The sequence below is a fragment of the Gallinula chloropus genome (genome assembly GCF_964237585.1).
Source record: "Gallinula chloropus genome assembly, chromosome: 4".
NCBI classification, from domain to species: domain Eukaryota; kingdom Metazoa; phylum Chordata; class Aves; order Gruiformes; family Rallidae; genus Gallinula; species Gallinula chloropus.
In genome coordinates, this window is record NC_140088.1 from 16,409,013 (window position 1) to 16,429,064 (window position 20,052).

General features: G+C 48.9%; 1 protein-coding gene across 10 annotated transcripts in view; it reads right to left on the reverse strand.

Moving 5' to 3' along the window:
• The window catches only part of ACTN1 (actinin alpha 1), a gene marked incomplete at its 5' end in the record, with an annotated part of 89,101 nt that extends 71,012 nt beyond the window's left edge, over window positions 1-18,089 (reverse strand). For all 10 annotated transcript variants that reach the window (XM_084263381.1, XM_084263389.1, XM_084263387.1 and 7 more), the window contains one exon: window positions 17,985-18,089. In XM_084263381.1, the coding sequence (XP_084119507.1) occupies window positions 17,985-18,089 (105 nt within the window). The remainder of the gene's footprint in view (window positions 1-17,984) is intronic.
• Window positions 18,090-20,052: the final 1,963 nt, after the last annotated feature.

Here is a 20,052-nt window from a genome sequence, read left to right on the forward strand (position 1 = left end):
TCAGTATCTACTGAAAACAGGTATCTTGCTAGCACCCTAAAGCATCTACCGTAACTCTTCTAGAGAGAGGAATTTGGGATTACTTCTGGAAGTTCCAAGTAGCTTTGTTTCTCCTACAGTAAACCAGTTCGGTGTAAGACCAATACAGAAGAATTAATTCAAGACAGACTCAAGCTCCTATATTTAATATTTGTGGCTAAGACACTATGCCATAGGTTAGCAGCCACACCTAGCACTCAACAGAAGAGGAAGCTGGAACTCATCTCCTTTCCTGCTCAAGTACAGAAAAGCAAACAAAAGCCAACTTCATAATAACATCAGAAGGAACCGCCTTTCTTTACCCTCAACAGACACATGGACAGGTTTATTTCAATCCCCTCCTACGACTGGAAAACCTTTCCTATTCACCTTCAGCCCATGAGCTTCCTAAGCCAGTAGGCCCCAATAACAAACAGGATAGTAAAGTTACTTTGCCATTAGCCTTAGCATCACCACAGAGGAAAAAGCACACCCAACAATCCTTCCTCTTCCACGTCTAATTCATATAAACTTCATCCATGGATGATCAGACTTTCCAGACAGGACAGGTGGTGATGGAAAAAGACCTCTGGACACATGGGGTAAAGCAAACTTTTGCAATTCCTAAGGGATAACAGGAGTCTTCAGAAACAACTTTGGAAAGTAACAGCAGTACATGTTGTCCCATGCACTGAAGCTCCAAGGAGGACAAAGCAGGTGTTCACAAGTGAACAGTACTACATGGGAGGAGGAAAAAGCCCCATACTGTGTGTATGTACAGGTAGAGATGAGTTTGTTAGGAGAGAAAGAAACAGAGGGATCTGCCTTCTGCAGGAAGAACAGAAGGAAGGTAAACCACACCCTGCCTAGGGCCCCATTGAAGTTTGCTACAGTTATGCCCCTGCTGATAGCACAGGTAAGCTATAGACTGTGCTGCAAAATTACACCTTCCTTCTTGTCCAAAACCACACCTCAGTAACTGATTTGAATTTTACTCTTTTTTTTCCACCACCACAACTGCTTGTATTCAGTAGTGGCCAAGTCACTCAGTGACTCCCATCCAACCCTTTATGCCAAGGGGCACAGTCCGATTTCCCAGACTGACGAGCCTGGATAGCTTCATGTATTAACCTCAGACCAAGGGCCCGGCCGAACCCCCTTTGGTAGAGATCAAGTTATTATGGAACAAGTTAATTCCTGGAAAATCTCCTCAGCTTCAAGCTTACATCGATGATAAATGCAGTTCAGTCCAATCCAATCTTTGTTCCTGAAACCATCTGTTTTCTTCTCTCCCCATAGCTCCCAGGGCTGCAGGGATGAGCAGGCCTCTCTGCATGAGAGCTAATGGCAGACTACATAGCCTCACAGGAATACCAACATAAAACACATTGTTTCAGGGTCTCTGGTTAAGCACTAATCTTCTTCCGGATTTGGATGCCAGCCCCGATTATGAGAAGTATGCAGTAAACAGAACTGTGCCATGTGATATGTGCACTTAACCCTCTTCTTGCTGGCAGCTGCACTTCAGCACAACATTGCAGGAGGAACAGCAAAACAGCATCTCCAGAGGCTGATTGGCCTTTTGTCCTCTGCTTGGTGCTTGCTGCTGACTCCTGTGGAAAACCACATCCGCACAATGGAAGGTTGCAGAAGGATGAACTCTATTTCCACCATAACCAGTCCCCTGGAAATCTACTTTCATTGATCTGACCCAACTGCATGGCTAGGAACCAGCCACAGCCACATCCAACAAAACTGGTCTACGTGCAGCTTCACAGGGAAAAGGATATGGGTAATTAAGATCCTGAAGTGGGAGGCTCAGGCTGATCTTGTGGGCCAGGAAGAAATAATCCCAGTACAAACACAGTTAATAACCAGTGGGTGGCCTTGAAGAGCAAGAGCACAGTTGTCCCAACCCTTTCCTCAGCAAGCAATCACACAATTGTTACTCACCACAGTAGGTACTGGCTGTTGCCCAGGGGCACCAGGGCTGCTGCACAAGCATCCAGTGCAGCGCATCGCACACTGTGCACCCACTCCAACTGCTGCCACACATTGTGCAGTTACGGCCAACACAATCCTACACCAGCACCCACCACAGTTTGGGAAGAGAAAGTGGCCTGAACCAGCAGTCTGGAGACAGGTTAGGTAATGAATTTTAGCTGCCCCCCAGCCCCTCTTCCCTCACACAGGATTACATATCCTAACATCAAGGCACATAGGATCTAACCTTTGCAGCACTCTTCCTCTTATGTAGTCAAATGGCTACAAAGCATTGTGCCTGTAAGAGAAACATTTTCTTCCTGTACAGATCAGGCAATCCAACTCAAAGTTGAGCTTTCACAGCTTTAAGCTTGTGAGCCTAGCTACACTTAGTAGTAGGCCCAGGACCTCCTCACATCCTACCTCCTACAGGCTGCACTGACATCTGCCAGAGGAAATTAGTCATTTCCATATCAGACTGTCTCCCATGCCATGAGCCAGCCAGCCCATTTCTGCATACAGGTAAGGTATTGTTAAGCAAAACAGAATTTATTTCTTCCCTTCTCAGCTGCCAAAACAGCTAAGCCTCTTTTGCATTGCTTAGCAGGCCACTTTCTAACAGGCTTTTTTCCCCTGACTTCCTGACGCTTAAGAACCCAATCCTGGTAATTTAGAGCCTGTCTCCAGCTCTGTGGTTTCTCTGTATTTAGGACTGCTGTAGGCTGCGCTCTACCCAGGAAGACTCAGCACAGAGCCCTGACAAGCTCACGCTGCAGGCTCTGAACTACATTCAAAGCCAGAGTTGGCTGAGCAAAAGCAGATCAGACCAGAGCACTATGCATTTGCTAAGGAATCAAGAACCAGGCACCCATCAGCAGAAACAGGGCAGCAGCACATCTCCCTACTGACAGGGAAATCAAGCTCAGCTCATAGCAGCAGCCAGCTGCATTACCCCAACAAGAAAGCACCAGCTTCTAGGTATGATGAGCCAACCCACAACACAGCCCTTGCTCCCCAAACTCTCTACAGCAGCCTGGTCACTCTTTGAAGTTGGTGATCAGACTACCAGTACCTGTTCATGGATGAAGCCTGGTATTCTGCAAAGCAGCATGGCAAAGTCTTCAGGTTTAGAGCTTTCAGACTTGGAAGACTACAGACTGCACTTGCTGAGCAGCTTTGTTTCCTCAAAGCTTCAGCAAATGGGTTCGTGGGAACTGCTCTGAGCTCTGGCAATCTCTGCAGGGCCTAAGAGGAGGCGACTAATGCTCGTGCATAGGCAACAGAAGCAGCTTCTTTCCCAGTTCAGCAGCTGCTGCACAGCAGTTCTTTGACCAGCTATTAAGCATTCACTTCCAGAAGGCAGGAGAGACTGCATTGGACTCAAAAAATGAGACAGATGCCAAATCCCAGTACAGGGCCAGTGCTTGGGGAACTAAGGCAATGTGATGTTCAGAACACAGACAGACCATCCTTATACTCCCCCCAGATCTTTCCCATCCTCCTTCTGCTCCCTCTCTATCTAGGTTTAAGTCTTCTCCCTCTTACTGCTTTGGCTAAATTAATTTTAGCACCAATTAAGTTCTTTCATCTGGCTCACAGTTCAGATCCACAAACAGTTATGTTAGATCAATGCAGAGGCGGTGCCTTGCAAAGAAGGGAAGTTGTCTGCCTTGCTGACAACACTCATTTCTCAAGCAGCCCCTTTACTCCATCAAGTTTATGCTTCCAACATTACTTGGTGAGGAAGATTTCCATTCCCCCCTTCTTAAACCCCTCCCTCAATCTCAGATATCTTTCATGGCTAGAGGTGTTTTTTTAAACTGCATTCCTACCTATGGAGAGCTGGCAGACACTATTCTTTTCACATGCAGACTAGAATTATCACCTGGTCCAAGCTGCAAAAATTCAAGGAATTTGGGCAGGGCTTAAAGAAAGAGAAAGCTGTTCCTTTGCTTTCCAAACTAGTAAAAGGTATTCAGAAGCCTGGAACAGAGCACAAACCTCAAGCTCCTGTGGCTCTTGGAGCCAGGTCCCCTCTAAGTTTGCTGCAGCTCCAAATACCATAATGCTGAAGGACAAAGTTTCATGTCTGGCCTTGACTACTTTATTGACAAGCTGCCATTAAAACGGGTAGTCCAGCTCTGTACTCACCCTTTACTTCCCCCACCCCATCACCTCCTCCTTCTCTTAACCTTAGGCTCAGCAGGATCAAACTTACCTGTTTGAAAACTCACTTTTCCACAGCATGCACGGGTACTGATCATGGGTGCATCCAGCTGAGAACCAGCGATAAATAAGCAGTCAGACTGGACTGAAAATTGTGAAACCGCATCTGGAGGAGTCTTGCCCCAAGTAAATGGATTAAAAGAGAACACTAAACATTTGCATATGCAAAAGGTAAATAAACTAGGCGCAAAAAAGAAGATGTTGGCAGGTTTTTAATCAACAGGGACTAGCAATTTGAGTATACCTTATGTCACCCTCTGGCAAACTGTCTAGAATACACTTCACAGACAGCAATTAAACACCACATTATTTAACCCTTTTGTAAGGCTGCAGAACTACTAGAGTTCTCTACTCAAAAAGCAGATAAGTGCTACATAAGCTACAATAAGAGCTCTGTAGTATGTTACCCCCAACATACACGTGAAAAATGTTTTGTAGGTAGCAAACAAGGGGGTGTAAATTAAGCCCCAGTTAACGGGCATATCTAGTTAATATTTCTACTCTCTCTCCTACTAATCTTGTAAGGATGATGATGATGTTCTGGTGCATCACAATTTCATGACAAATAAGCACCCTTATGAAACCTTGTTAGGGGTTCACATGATAAGTAGTCACAGGAAAATGTGACCTACCAACCCATCACACAAGAAAGTCAGAGGGGAACAAGCACAACTGAGTTTTGCCAACACCTCGCTCTTTGCTATAGCATCAAGACAGCACTCAAAGCCAGAGTCACACTTACCCAAAGGATACCCCAGCACTGATGAAGAGCTTTACTCTTTGCTGAGAAAGCTCTTCCATCAGACAGGCTGTGCAAACCAAACTCACACATTTGATTCCCACAGCCAGCCCCAGTGCAAGTACTCCCCTAGCTCAAGCCTGCCTGCTGCTGCCCCACTCAGTAAAGCAAGGCTTACTGGGAGGCTGCAGAGGCCATCACCCACAGTAGACTTCCAAATAAGTTCAGAATGAAAGCAACACCACCAAAATAATCTCTGGGAAAGAGATAATTATTAAAAGTTTATTACAAAGTTTCAAAAGCTCCTTCCAGCACCACATCACTGTTAAGATATGCAGACCATGAGAGCCAGCATGCCACCTAAGCAGAACGGCAATCTTCAAACCAAATCATGAGATCAGTGAACACAATTGGCAGAGTAAAACAGGAATATGGGTTACTCTTCCCAGCTCTTGTTAATGAGGGTGGGGCAAGGGAGGGAAGGGAGAAGAGGAGGAAAGAATTTGGGATAGGGAAATACAGGTAGAAAAACAGATAAAAAGGAGTACCATCATAAGCTTTAAACTCAAAGCAAAATTTAACCAAAAATAGCACGATGACAGTTTGCTTGCTTTGGCAATGTCCACAGCAGAAACTTGCTACAAAAATCCTGCTGTACTTCACTAGCAGATTCAGAAGGTTGTGAAGAAAAGGACATCTACATTCCCAGTTTAGTAGTGGGACACAGAGCAGACAACTGAATCTAAAGATGACAGAAATACAGAAGCACTACTCTAAAGTGGTCTTTACTAGACTTGATCCTTAAGAGAGACTGTGAAGCACTCAAGCAGAGTGTGCTGATTGTGGCTGCACCAGCACCTAAACCCAGCAGCAACTCAAATGCATGGTGCTAGTGCAGAAGAGCATGGAATTGAAAATATTTGCTTTGAGTCAAGTGGATTGCAAGTACTACAAACAGGGAAGCAACTTTTATGTGCTGTAATAAGCACAAGTGGTCTTAAGATAACACGTAGAAGTAAAAAAAGAGGGTCCATTTAAAATCAGTTACCATCACTACAGTCCTCATGGTCTCGCAGCATCTGGGAACCACACACAGATGAGAGTTCTGCTGCACAAGGTACTGCACAAATGCAGGGCAGAAACACTGCCCCTCCCTCAAGTTACCCTGCAGGCTACAAACGTGGCAGGAGACTGCAGGAAGATGCAAAGGTGAGACAACAGGCAGAGACTGCTCAGGCCACCAGGAAGCCTTCTTGACATATCATAGGGCCCACTACAGGGACAGATATCTGGCCACTGGCACTCTAGGACTTCCTCCTCACCTTACTGACCATTCTGACCTACATGGCAACAAGTACATTTTCAATCTTTCATTGAAAGATTGTGATGGTTTGGTTTTGTTTTTTAAAAACAGTCAACCATTAGGCAAAAGAGACTTCATTTTTCCTACCTTATCACAGACCAAACACTGCAAATAAATACTACTCAGCTGCTGCATACAGCACACCTCCCAGCTGCTGGCTAGCAGCTGGGCAGCTAGGTATTTTACCACTGCAGGGCCTTTACTTACTGCAGTTGCATGTTCTCACTCACCTTCAACACCTTCTCATCCAGCAGAGCTTGCCATTTAAAAAGCTGCCCACACTTGTTCCTCACCACAGTCCTCCCAAAGAAGGAAAAGCCTGAGTTATAAAAGCAGCTTCATCTCAGGAGGTCAAAGTGAGGAAGCAGAACAAAGGCTGGAGCCAAGCATGCTGGTACTACCCTCGTGCCAAGGTATGAACAGGAGGGCAGAAGCTGCCTTCAGGAAAGTGGCTCATTGCTCCCAAAAGGAGAAGTGGCTGAAGAATGCGGGTGAGGGATATGTCTGCTGGGAAACCCCAAGCCCTGCAGAACAAATAGGGCCAGGAGCTGAAGTCTCTTGGCTTTGCCTACAAAGCAATTTGGTGGGTAGAAGAGAGCACAGACACTGTGCATAGGGACAACAGGGAGCTCTGACAGCAAGCAGCATTGAGCCTGCTGCGATGTAAGGAGTTTCTACCATGTAATAAAACAAGCATTAAGTACTATTGCATCGCCACCTGAAAGTCTCACCCAACACCAGGGGGTCCTCCAGCACAGCTTTCACAGCAAAGGCTCTTTTCTGGCAAAGGGGCAGCAGGAGATCATCACCACCTGGCACACCAGCTCCATGGGGCTCCTGAGCTTCCCTCTGCTGTGGGAACCCCACATGGTACCACCTGACTTGGAGGAAAGGCAGCATGGCCTGTGCCAGGCTTGCCATGCCACCTGCACCCGCTCCTGGGCCATCAGCAGTAATTAACCTCTCACTGGACTGCAGGCAAAAGGTGTTCCAAAATCTGTAAACACAGAGGATATTATGCTTCAAGTGTTTTAGTTACTGTAAGCAGTTCGCTAATTACAGTAGTAATAATTGGATTATGGCCAGTTAACAGCTTTGAAGAAAAGAGCCCTTACAGAAGGGGGAGGGAAATACTCCTTTTGGTCTAGGATGGAAAGGACTTTCAGCCTTCCTCCTTGCAGGAGGCTGTCAGTCACTGGCTAGGTCAGACCATGTGCAACAGGCTGCAACAGCAAGGAGCAGTGTAATGTATCACTAAATGATACACTGGCATGTGAAAATTATTAGTCTTGGAGGCGGTGTGCTTGCAGGAACAGAAGGTCTCCTGTTCATATGCTGGCCACATCAACTCCAACACCTCTGCAGGACTGGACCCAGAAGACATAATGCAGACAGGCACTTGCACACTGTTACAGACACAGTATCAAGCCCACAGTGCTTTGTTTCAGCATGCGAGGAGTTGTGACTACAGGTATTTCAGAAACTTTGACACCTGCTCGCTCCAAACAGCTGAATGCAAGCACCCACATTAACAGGAGCAAAACACACTCATCAGAAAGAACAGCTAGAAATTTCCTTTCATCAGCAACTGTTGCCAGTAGAGCAAGGACCACACTATCAGGCTTTAATCCCTTAGTTGCTCCAGCTACTAAAAATCCATACAATGCATGCAGGGGTGCTGCTCCCAGCACACCTGACACTCATACCTCTTCTTCTGAAGCATCTGACTACAGAGCTGTCTCTGCAGAAAAATGGCTGGATCCACCAATGGATCCTGGCAAGTTCTACCCCAATGTAGAGAGCCTGCAACAAAGCAGACTGCCAGCTCTGGAAGATTAAGATTTTTGTGGCCATGCCTTTTCTGGGAATTACAGGAGGCCCCAGATGCACATCCTCCCCCTTGAAGGGCACCTTTCAGCACCCTCCACAAAAGGGGAAAGGAACCACTTAATACTTGGTTTATTTTACCCATTTTACACAAGTCCCAAGTGTGTTGAAACCACGATGAAGGAACAATTCTCATTCCCAGATGACTACTCTCATGGTTCTGTCAAGAGTATGTCTTGCAAGCTGGGTAGCTCTTCCTAACCAAGGAAGAACCTCACACTCTCACCACCCACTTTTTCCTCTCCAGCTGCCCTAGGTAAAGCAGGTCCCTACACTCCTTGCTAACCCTCACCTACAACTGCCACACCTCAGTGGTGTCCCTTGCTCAAGGTCTTCAGTTCCTCCCTACACCCCCTTCCTCAGCAGTATCTTACTCTGTTTGGTTTTCTTGTTCTCCTCCCCTTTCAGAGGTCTTCAGCTGAGGACTGGCAGAAACTGAGCCTGGTATCGCTGGCTGGAGGGTGGGGACTTCTGGCAGGAGAAAACTAGTGGAGCTGGGCACCTTGCCCAGAGTGAGTTCACACTTGGCTCACCACAGCTGGAAACACTCTCATCCCTGTTCCCCAACAGCCCAACAAAACCCTCAGGAAACAGCAAGTTTCCACGTGTTAGCCATTTTGAAACAGACTGGTTCACATTCATGCGTGTGCTCCACTGCTGCCCGCACCCAGCCCTCGGTGCACAGCGCAGCCACCTGCCAGCACCACTGCCAAGAGGCACTCGATGAGCCAGCTCTGACGGAGCACAAGGGCTGGCTTTGTGTGTGGAGCCAGGTATGGCCAAGCCCGATGCCTCATCTGGAGAGGGTTCTCCTGCACAGCAACACCGCCAGCAGAGCTAAAGGGAAGACAGAGGCTTGAACAAACATACCCTCCCACTTCTCTTCACACCACATCCTCACACCTGAGTTACCGCTCCCCCTGCCCCCCACCACCAGTAGGAGATCTCTGCATCTCCCAAACCAGATACAACATGTAGGAAACTCACCTGGAAGCATAAACACACTTAAATGACTGGCACTGCTTTTGGCTGCAATCAAAGTTTTCCTTAGGAAATTAAGTATTTTCCACTGTGATTAGACCATGTCTGCACCAGGTTTAACAGCTTTAAACAAAGTATCCTTTCTTTGGCATTGTTTAGGAGTTAAGAAATTAACTTGCTTTTTTTTCACCCATGGAGCCAAATGTTGGAAGTTTTCTTGTGGATAATACATTTAAATAGCAGAATTAACTACTGAATCTACTGAAGGGTAGATTTAAATCAACAGAGGGGGGAATCACAGGTAAGTATACTGGGTAGCAAGAGAAACTCAGCTGCAGGAATCTGGCCAGGAAACAGGGCTCTGGGATGTATGCATCACTTTCCATGATGAAAAGAGCACTCAGCTAGGATGCAGAGACCATACATGGTTGTCTCACTCTCCCTCGTCTCTGAGGCCTTTACAGGCTAGCTCCTGGAACGAAGATGTAGCAGCACAAATTCCATTTACAGCAGCGGTGAAGTTCAAGTGCTTAGTATCATCTGCTGCAGCAAGTAGCAGCAAGTGCCCTGGCTGCCTGATCTAAAGTCATGGAAAGCAGAACTCCCTCCTCTGCTGTCAACTGGCCTTACTTCAGCACCTCTGTAGGATGGGAGAGCTGTCCTTAGCATTGTGAAAGGAAACATGAGTATTCTGCAGGACACTTCTCTGGTCGTACAGCACTCTGCTCACAAAAGGAGCAGCGTGAACAGGCTGCCCACCCACACTGTGCTGTGGGGCACAGAGATACAACAGGGTTCCTCTGAAAAGCGAGGCCCACCTGTGCCATCCTGACAGGGAAGCCCTACGCTGCAGTAACGCACTGTCCCTGCAAAGCCAAACAGGCTGCCAACGCAGCAGCCAGCTGATACTTCAAGTCATCCCTGCCTTCCCACTGACCAAATAAGCCATCTATGAGGATGTGAAACGAGCTGCTGCTTAAGAAGTTTGCCCTGCAGCCTCATCTGCCTATCAGCTATCCACACTGGTGTGTTTCTGTAAGATTGCCCAGAAGCCCAGGATTGCTGGTATTGAGATTTATTTGAAACCACTCCAGTGTGAGCAACAGACAGGTGATATGTGGAGACTCCTATCAGTGGCATCCACTGTAGTGATTGTTAATGGCCAAGACACAGCCTTTTCACCTGCCAGCACTTCCATCTTGGCTCCAATATAATGGAAAGACCAGTTTTGTTGTTATTCCCACACCACAGGGATGAACACATTTTCAGGAGGCTTTCAGTCTATGTAGATAGAATGACAAGTCAAAGACTCATCTGGATGAGAGACCAAAATCCCCTCTGTTTATTCAGTCATACCACAGCCCTGCCACTGGGAGCTGTTTTAGCGCACTGAGGGTGGAGAAGGTCTCTGCAGAGCCTTGCTCACATTGTAGTGCTTCGAAGCAGCAACAGATACAGAAGGAGAGGACAACTGCAGGTAAAAACTTGATGTTAGACAATTGCATTGCTGGTACAAGGGTTGGCTTGCAAAGGCCTGATCCAGCTTTTACCAACAGCATACAGACATTGCCAGTTGAGCAGGAAAGACAGAACAACAGGAAACCAACGTGGGGAGAAAATGCTTTTGCTTTACTGCCTAATAGGGAGCCAAGAGGTTAAACTGGCACCAGGTCACACCACAAACATCCTACAACCACGTTCTGTTCTCATGCAGTAGGAACAAGAGAAAGGAAGGCAATGGTGGGAGGAGAATAGGAAGTGAGCTTTTTCTGCTCATCATGTTCATGCTAGTGGCTTTGCTCACTTCAGCATCTTGGGCCAACCCTAAAGAAGTCCCCAGTTCCATCTCAGGGACACAAGTGACCATTTAGAACCTATCTGCTATGTCAAACTGGCATGTCAAAATAAAGCAGCAGGTGGATTCACAAACTTCAAAAGAGACTTTTCTGGCATGAGTAGCACCAGACAGAAGGTCCTGATGATGATGAGGCTATCTTACTGCTCCACACCAGCTCATCCCAACAGACCCAAGCTCTGTGTAACATTCTTCAGCCCCAAAAACCACAGTAAGAGCAAATCTTATGCCTCTATAAAAAGATGACACTGCCTTTCTAGCTAAAGGCATGTTTTTTCCCATGCAGCAGCTGCCAAGCAAACTACACTTCCCCTACGCCCCCCTTCACCTATGGCTCTGAGGAGAGATGAGACACTTTTCCATTGCTACACGAGATCTGTAGAAGTCATGCTAGGCACATTCCTTACAGTAACCATCTTGTTTCCAATAGCCATACACAGCAAGAAATCAGCTTTATGTTCTTATATAGAAGAACAGTAAACTCAGTTGCACACTGTGCCCCCCCACTTCTCCAAAAACACCACTGCTTAGACTGTACAAAATGCCTGAAAAATCACAGCAAATATACCCAGCAAGCCCCTGGGGTAGATGCAACACATTACAGTGAGAGCAGTCCACTGTATTAGAGCAGCTTCCCAACATTTCCCCAAACAGCTCTCCAGTCTCTTTTCTATAGTAACTGTTTTCCGCACCTCATCGTCAGAAAGAGCACAGCCATCCTCTGCTAGTTTAAGTGCACCCCAGAGAACAGCCTATGTGTCAGGCACAACAGTGATAATCCACAGGCAGCTGCAAAATGCTCTCAGCCCTTCCCCAGCACAGCCGTGCAAGTTTTCACCATCCCTGTCACTGCTGCCTGTGCCAACCTTAAGAACTTCAGGCCAAAGTCTTAAGTGGATCCCAGTGGGCAGCAGACAAGCACATAGGCTTATAACCTGGCTGGGGAGGTCAGCTGAACCCTGCTTCTCCTCCAGTTAAAATCAAAAAATGCACAAGATGTTAAGATTGTAGAACCAAACCTCCACAGCACACATGAGAAAAGCAAGGAGTCTACAGCAGGGGCAGCAGGGGAGCATATTACTACTGGTGGTCACCTCAGTGCTGGTAAGAGCAGGTACCACTCACTGGGTCTCCACCTGTAATACACGCAGCTTCTAAAAACGTGATCCTGGTGTTTACTGGCCCACATTCCCACAGCTACCATCCAGTTACACTTGGATTTCACAGCCAGACAACAGCACCTCATACAAAAGCACCTGCTTCCTTTTAAGGGGGCAAGTTCTCACAAGACAGCTGAGAAAACAGAAGTTTCTAAACAGCTTCCACTTTAAAGATGTCCTACGTGGCATGCCAGGCATCCCAAGCTATACCAGCAAGCACTGCAAGCTGTCAGGGAGGAATACAGTGACCCTCTCCAGGTTTTGCACTTACGCACGCAAAAGCTTCGTTACCAAATCACACACACAAGAATTAAAACTGGTTGCCTGAAGCAATCAGCAAGAAGTTCCCCAGACAGACACTTTACATTGCTGGGCTGGTAGCTGGATACCTTTGAGGTGTTTCACCCTTCCCTAGAGAATTAGGAGAAAGAAACAGTTCAACACAGTTTGGCAAGCATCATGTTCTCATGAGATGATCCTTGGGATCTGTCAGAGGCCCCCAAAAGAACACTCAGTCTCCTTTTTATCCCATGCCTGCGTTCTCCTTAGCTTCCTCCTTAGATAAGACACTGAATAAGCAGGTAAGTCACTGCAAGAAAGCACACACAACTCATTCATCACGCACCAAGATGTTACAATGAATAATAACACTCTTGTTAAAAACCCACAAGCGCACATCCTGACAACGCCTGATCACAGGAAGTACGAGGCAGCTCCCACACTCAAGGACAAATAGCTGATCTAGAAAGTCAGGTATTTCCAGAGCCCCCTATAGCAACTTGTGAGTCAAATGTTTTGAAGAACAAGTATCTAGCAATAAGCTTAAATACGTTAAACAACAGCTTTATCCAAAAGGTAAGAGCTGCTCTCTTACAGTCCAACAGGCAGGCGAGCCAGCAGCCTTACAGGTTTCACCATTCCACTTCCATGTTGATACTGGTCAGTGCAAAATAAGGCACCAGGACCCTCAGATGCACCAAGGTTGCCTTTCCTACAGCACACCCGTACTGCTAAGACCATGCAAGGACTACACCTTGCTAAGGCACATCAGGTACTGCACATGCAGTGTCACTCACAGCAGAGCTAAGGGACCCAGTGCTGTACATTCACTACAACGCACATTTATTTACCTCTCCACTGAATCTGTGATGGTTCTGAAAATTTAACAGACTACAGATCAGGTGTAGGTCCACAACAGCTACCACTGCTGCAGCTTTCTGGAAATCCAGATAATCTTCTCAAACTAGACCCCTGTCTAGATAAAAGGACACTCAATCCAAGGTAAAGAGAGAGCTGCGACTGCGACACATTTTGTCAGAGATACCAGTCACTCTCATACCACCTGATCTGAGCCTGCTACCAGCAGGCTTGGAGGTAGAATGTTTCCATGAGGGACCTGGGCTCTGTTTAACAGGTATTTCCTAGCATTGACAACCCCAGCTCAAACAGAGAGATGATTAGGACAGCAAAATTCAAAGCAGAACAAAAGCAGTAAGGCCTGTTGGTCACAGACACAATAGGGTCATGAGACCCATGGGTTCTTCAGTTATAGAATCACCCTTGTATCTTTACATGCTGTGCATGGCACAGTGTCAAGAGAGGTTCTGGGAGACTGACATTTCTAACAGGGCATGTCTGTTAGTTCATTAATAATTGTACTAAGGGAGTACTTCTTCAAGGTAGAAAAGGTGCTTCCAAAGTCTGTGCTATCACTGCTTCATCAACACTGTAACTGAACAGTGCAGAGCTCTCATTTACTGCCACAGAAACGCCAACCTAGTGAGGCAGAGCAGCACCAAGTAAAGGCATCTTTATTTCCTTGATCCAATTTTATTTTTTAAAAAGAACAAAAGCATCACTAGTGTTCCTTACAGCATTTAAGTTGTATATGGCAAACAAACACAGCTTCCTACTCATATTGTCAAGGTAGCAGTTGTCAGGTCAGAACAGCAGGAGGTTGTCCTCCTCACTACCACCGTTCACCTGCCAAGAAGCACCAAGCACCCATCCAGTCCCTCAAGACCAAATCCAGCTCCTTCACCAAACCCCCCCAAATGACTCAGGAAAAGTCTCAACACTGCAGCTGGCCATCTGTCAGTAAACACCCATATACATACTTTTGGCAGGACGAGCTTCTCTGCCTCGACAGCTAGGTGAGACCATGGCAGGGGCTTTCAGCAAGTTTTGCTTTGTAACACTGGGAAGCAGCAGAAGCAGCCTTGTTAAACCTTGGCTAGTACAACTTTGAGACCCAAGTCCAGACAGGAGAGGGGAGAATAATGAAAAGGCTATTAGAAGAAACTACTGGATGAGTTCAACAGTGCAAAGTATTGCAATCCCTAGAAGAGACCCCCTGCTCCTGCACAAAAAGCTTACATCAAGTGAGACATAGCTGAATTTGTTCTGCACATTATACTTTTTTGACACTTGCGAATAGCAAGGCTGCATCAAGCTCTTTAAAACCTCTTAGAGTCTCTGCTGATAGACATGAAAAATAAGCTTTGCATAGAAAGCTGCTTTCCTCCTAGGAACTGTCACTTCATCCCTACACTGTAAAACAGTAACTTCTCAGGAAGGGGCAGGTGGGAAGAGGTGCGAGACCAGTGTCTCAGTCTCTTCTCTGTATAGTGTTCCACAGGCCAAACTTCACCCTCCAAATACAAAATTCACTCTACAGATTGTCTATTTACCAAACTCAAAGCAACTCTTGAGATGGTATCTCAAGCAGCAGCCCTGACAGCCAATAATGTCTCAGTGCAGGCAGGAAACCTGCAAACAAGCTCCTGAAGACTCAGCAAACTTGTCCTTACAGTACAGCCTGCCTGTCGAGGCCGTTATGTTCAAAAAACCAAAAATCAGCAGTTCTTCCCACTTCCGATGCCCACCATGAGCTCTGCTGAGCCTGTGCAGTTGGGAGAAGGGGAGCTGGATTCAATTCATCTGTGAGCAACATCTCTAGACTGTTTGCTTCCCAAGTCTCAATTAGTCCCAGCTGCACAAAGCCACAGAGGACAGCACTGTGGTACAGCTATTCACAGCCCACAGGGCCTTACTGAGCCAGGATGCAAGGGGCTGGCCTGGAAGCAGCCGGCAAGACATGGTCACTTCTCACACAGAAGTTTACTCACTGGATTCCTGGCCATGCCACCACTTCAGACATGCTGTCTCTCCTCCCAGAGAGGGCCCAAGCAGGAAAATTTCAAGTCTGCCTTACTGCCTGGCTTCAGTGGTACAAGTAACAACTCAGCAGTACTTAAATCAGATTTTGTACTGTCTGATTTAAGTACTTAGATGAGACAGATATTCTCTGTCAAAAACTCTCCAGCTATCCCTCAGGTGAATAAAGTAACCTAAACCATGTGCATCAACCAGGAAAGACTGAGCCTGAAGACAGCCTAGAGGAATATTTGGGAGGCATGAATCTCTCCTCTTGACCTCAGTATGCTATTAATTAACATGTACAGTAATGAACAATTATTACATTTTGACAGGTAGGAAGGGTTGACAGTTTTACTACACAGATCCCAGGCTTATGCTTGGTGAATACTGTTACCTCTCCACCTCCAAAGGAAGCGAGCCCAAGGGCCCCAACGGGGCTTTCAGTCACATTCAGGCCCTGGGCAAGGGTACACGACCATCTCTCAAAATCCACACAGCTTGTTCAGGGTGGGGTCTGGTCATCAATCCCTTTGAGAGGAGATTAACCTCATGCGCTGCGACTAGGAAGAGCCATCACTCCCAGACCTGATCCTCCTACCTACAGACTCCAGTAGGGTGGATGACAATAAAGCTATGAGCTTCCACCCACTGCAGGAGGGAGCAGCTTCAGGTATCCATGGCAGGAAGAGAAACCACCAAGTCATTCCACCACCAGAAAAGGACACCTAAGTATATAGAGCCCACCCATTCACCAAGGTGGAGAGTAACACCCAGCACACCAAATCCAGCCAGCAGCAGTTAACCAAAAGAAATTGGCTTGCATTGTTTTGAAGCAGATGTGTTAATTCCTTAAAGCTTCCTCTTGGCTTCTTCCCCCCTCTGCACAAGCAACCCAAGTGTTTGGAGTGGCTCTCTGTCCCCCTCTTGTGATAGGCGTAACGGGACTTAAAAACTCTTGGAAGGAGGCAATATTTAAAAGAGCATGTCCTTCAGAGCACATGCCACAGCTGAGGTTCTGGAGCTTCTCGTTAAACCAAAGGTTCAACCCCTGCTTCCAACAACTAAATCGGTATCCTCCTACATATGAACTACTTCCCCCTCACTGTGAAAGGCAAAACCCCCCCTCCACTATGACAATTATTTCCCCTTACAGCCTGTGAGCAATACTGCCCGTCTCGCTCTGGGGCCCACTGACCACTCCTAGGTGTATGAGGAAGATACGGGTGTACAACTGGAGATGCAGGTCACAGCCAGGCAGATCTTCTGAAAAGGAAGAAACTTTCCTTCTCAGAGTAAAGCCTAGTCTTTGGATACACCATCCAGCACTCACATCCCAAACCAAGATCATATTCCTCTCTTTCTCCTGTATTTAAATGTAAGCTCACACTCCATCAACTATTTCTCCATCAAACGCCCTTGTTTGTGTGCTTTAATTTCATGTTGTCTACCCCAGACACCAAAGTCCCTCTAAGTGAGGAAACAGAGGAAACCGCTGACAACAATCCTACAGCTCACTTAACTCATCAGACTCCAGGGGAAAGACTTCTCAGTGACACCATTTCAGACAGCTACGAACAGAACCATCTGAAAACCTCCCATCTGGAAGGAGGACTAACGAGGGAGAAGAGTCTTCTCACTGGCCTGCCCTCCTTTCCCAGTTGCTCTTTACAGCCCCACACCTCGGGATACATTATATATATATATATTAATATTCTGTCTATGCATAAACAAGCAATATTCTCCCCCCCCAGTACAAAAGGTTTTGGGATTCCCTGACTGTTCGCAGCTCAGCACAGCGAGGCACGACCCGAAACGCCAGCCCCAAGCGAACAAGTGAGAGCCCGGGAAGAGCGGTGGGAGGCTGCAGCACCCCGAGGTGCCCCCCCTGCCATGTTCGCATGCGTGTCGTTTCACGCTCTGCTTTATTGTTGCCTGATGAAGTGACTAAAACGGAAATGTTTTGGGGATTAGTATTCCGGAGTGATCTAATACAGGATGCTTTTGGTTTAAAGCAGGAGGGGGAAGAAAAAAAAAAAAAACCCCAACCAACAAAAAAAAAAGCCCTGAAGAGCGGCAAGGCTGGAGCTCCTCCTGAGCTCCCCTCCCCACCGACACCCCTTCGGGGTAGAGGAAAAAAAAAAGGGCTGAATGTTACCATTTTTGGACATGAGCTCCGCGCAGGCCCTGCCCCAAACCACACCATTCAAACCAGGAGCCAGTCACCGTCCCGCCGCCGGCCGCGGGGTACGCGCAGCGGGCCGGCCGGCGGGGGGACGAGGGGAGGCCCGCCCCCGCTCCCGGGGGGTCCCGCTCCGCCCGGGTGTGCCCGCGGGCCGTGCCCGCCGTAGTCAACCGGGTGTCGGTGACAGGTCGGGCATCTGTTGCCGACCCGCCGCGATACCGCCCTCCCCGGCCCACCATCACCTGCCCGCTCCGCCCGCCCCCGCCGGCTCGCCTCGCTACGCCGCGTCAGCCCCCGGCCAGGTGCACGCCGGCCCCGGCTGCGGACGGCGGAGTCGGCAGCGCCGGATCCCGGCGGCGGCGGGTCCCGGCGGCCCCGCAGCCTGTGTGTGGGGAAGGGGAGGAGGGAGGGGTCGGGGAGCGTGCGCCCACCTTCCTCTGCTGCTTCTCCCAGGCCGGGTCGAGGAGCAGGTCCCGGTCCCAGTCCTCCTCCGGCTGCATGTAGTCGTTGGTCTGCTGCGGGTCGTAGTGATCCATGGCGGCGGCGGCTGCTGCAGCCCGTCCCGGTGGACTGCCCACTGTACCCGGCCCCGCGGCCGCTCAGCCCGAGCAGGCGGCGGCGGCGCCTACTCCCACCTCTCCCCCTCCGCCGCGCGCAGCACCGCGGGGGCAGGACGCGGCGCCCCGCCCCCGCGCCTCTTATTGGCCTGGAGGTGCGACCGAACCTGCAGTGGTAGCTACGCCGCCTCGCTCATTGCGCCCTCTGCTTGCCCGTCACCAACTGGGCCGTCGCGATAGGCGAGATGCCGCCGATCCGCTGAGGTTGAGGGCGGGGCCAGGGCCAGCGCCAGGGCGAGGGCGGGGGGAGGCCGGCCGGCCGGCGGGCAGACAGGCGGGCAGGCTGGCCGGCGGGGGCGCGGCGCGGTACGGTGCGGTACAGTACGGTACGGTACGGTACGGTACGGTACGGTGCGGTGAAGCCCGGTGTTGCGTTCGGGGCGGTTTTTTCTCAGCGGCTGCGCGGCGAGGAGCGGCGCGGGCGCCTGTAGCGGGAGCGGGCGGCTCGCAGCTCCGCCCTGGCGGGGGGTGGCGCGGGGCAGGGCAGCGTTTGGTCCCCGGAGAGGATGTTTTCGCCGTCGGAGCGGGCGGCACATCCTCCCGACAGCTCTGCGGTCCTGCCGCCACCCCACGCGCGATGCGGCCTCCCCGCGGGGCCGCGCAGGCGAGCCCGCAGCCAGGACGCCGCTCGCTTTGCACTGGCAGCCGCTGGTCAGGGCGGGGGTTGCCGGCGCTGGCGGCCGAGGCTCGGCACCCGCAGCACCCGGCTGCCGTGGCAGGGTGCCACAGCCACCCAGCGTGACCCTCCCAGGCCCGTCTGCTGCTTTTTGCCCGCAGATACCCCGTCTAACGAGAAAACGCTGAATTTAAGCGCGTTTGGCTCATCTAGCAGCTTTGCAGGAGAGAAACGCGAGCCATTAGGGCATGTACCCGTACGCAGACGCCTCACGTGGGTTTCCGTCAGCTAAACCAGCAGGGCTGGGCGGGGGGGTGGTGGGGATGGCATTATTGCTTTCCCCTGGTAGTCTCAGATAACACTGTGAAGCTGGATTGCATCTCTTGCAGATGTGAGAGGAAGCCCAAAGAAACCCTGCTGCCCAACACCATCCTGGGCAGAGCAACCCACGTTCCAGTACACCAGATTCAGATGAAAGAGTTCGTGGCCAAAAATAGGGGAGAGAGGGGTATAGAGAATGAACTGAAAGGATGCTGCAAAGCATCGGGATGAACTGAGCGGCAATGCTCAACACCAGGTGGGATCTGGCCCTGAATTACACCAGTGAGCTCCTCTTCCAAGAGATGGGAATTTGTTTTCTGCTTCTTAGAAACACTGGAGATGAAATTGGATGTCTTCTTTCACCTCTTGGCATAAATAACTGCACAGAACATAATGGACAGATGTTCTGTATGGTCTCTGTCTTCATGTGTCATATGATGCTCCTTCTGTACGCTTACAGATTTCACAAGCACAAAAATAATAATCAAGGCTGTTCTGGGCCTCTTGTATTTACCTTGCCACGAGTTACTCAGGCTAGAAAGATCACGTGAATATATAGGAACAGTAATACCCATGAATTTCAAAAGCAATGCAAGTGGTTTCCATTTTGAGACCATTTGGAAACCAATGCCTCTCGGGGCATCCCAGCTCAGGGGAGCCAGGTCTGGGGAATCCAGGTCTACTACGCATTTCAGAAATCTTCCCGGATGCACTTAATGATGGAAAATCTTGGGAAATGTAAGAACAGGTCTATCGCTCTGGAGAGATGGTAACAGACTTGAAGGAAACCTCACTGTTATGCCCTGCAGAGAGATGCAGATGATGATGATGGCTTTCTTTTTTTTTTTCTGACAAAGTGAAGGAATTCACTTTGAAGAAATATGTAAAACACCAGGCTTTGAAGAGGAAAGGAGCATTTTTATTTCTTATAACAATCAAACACCC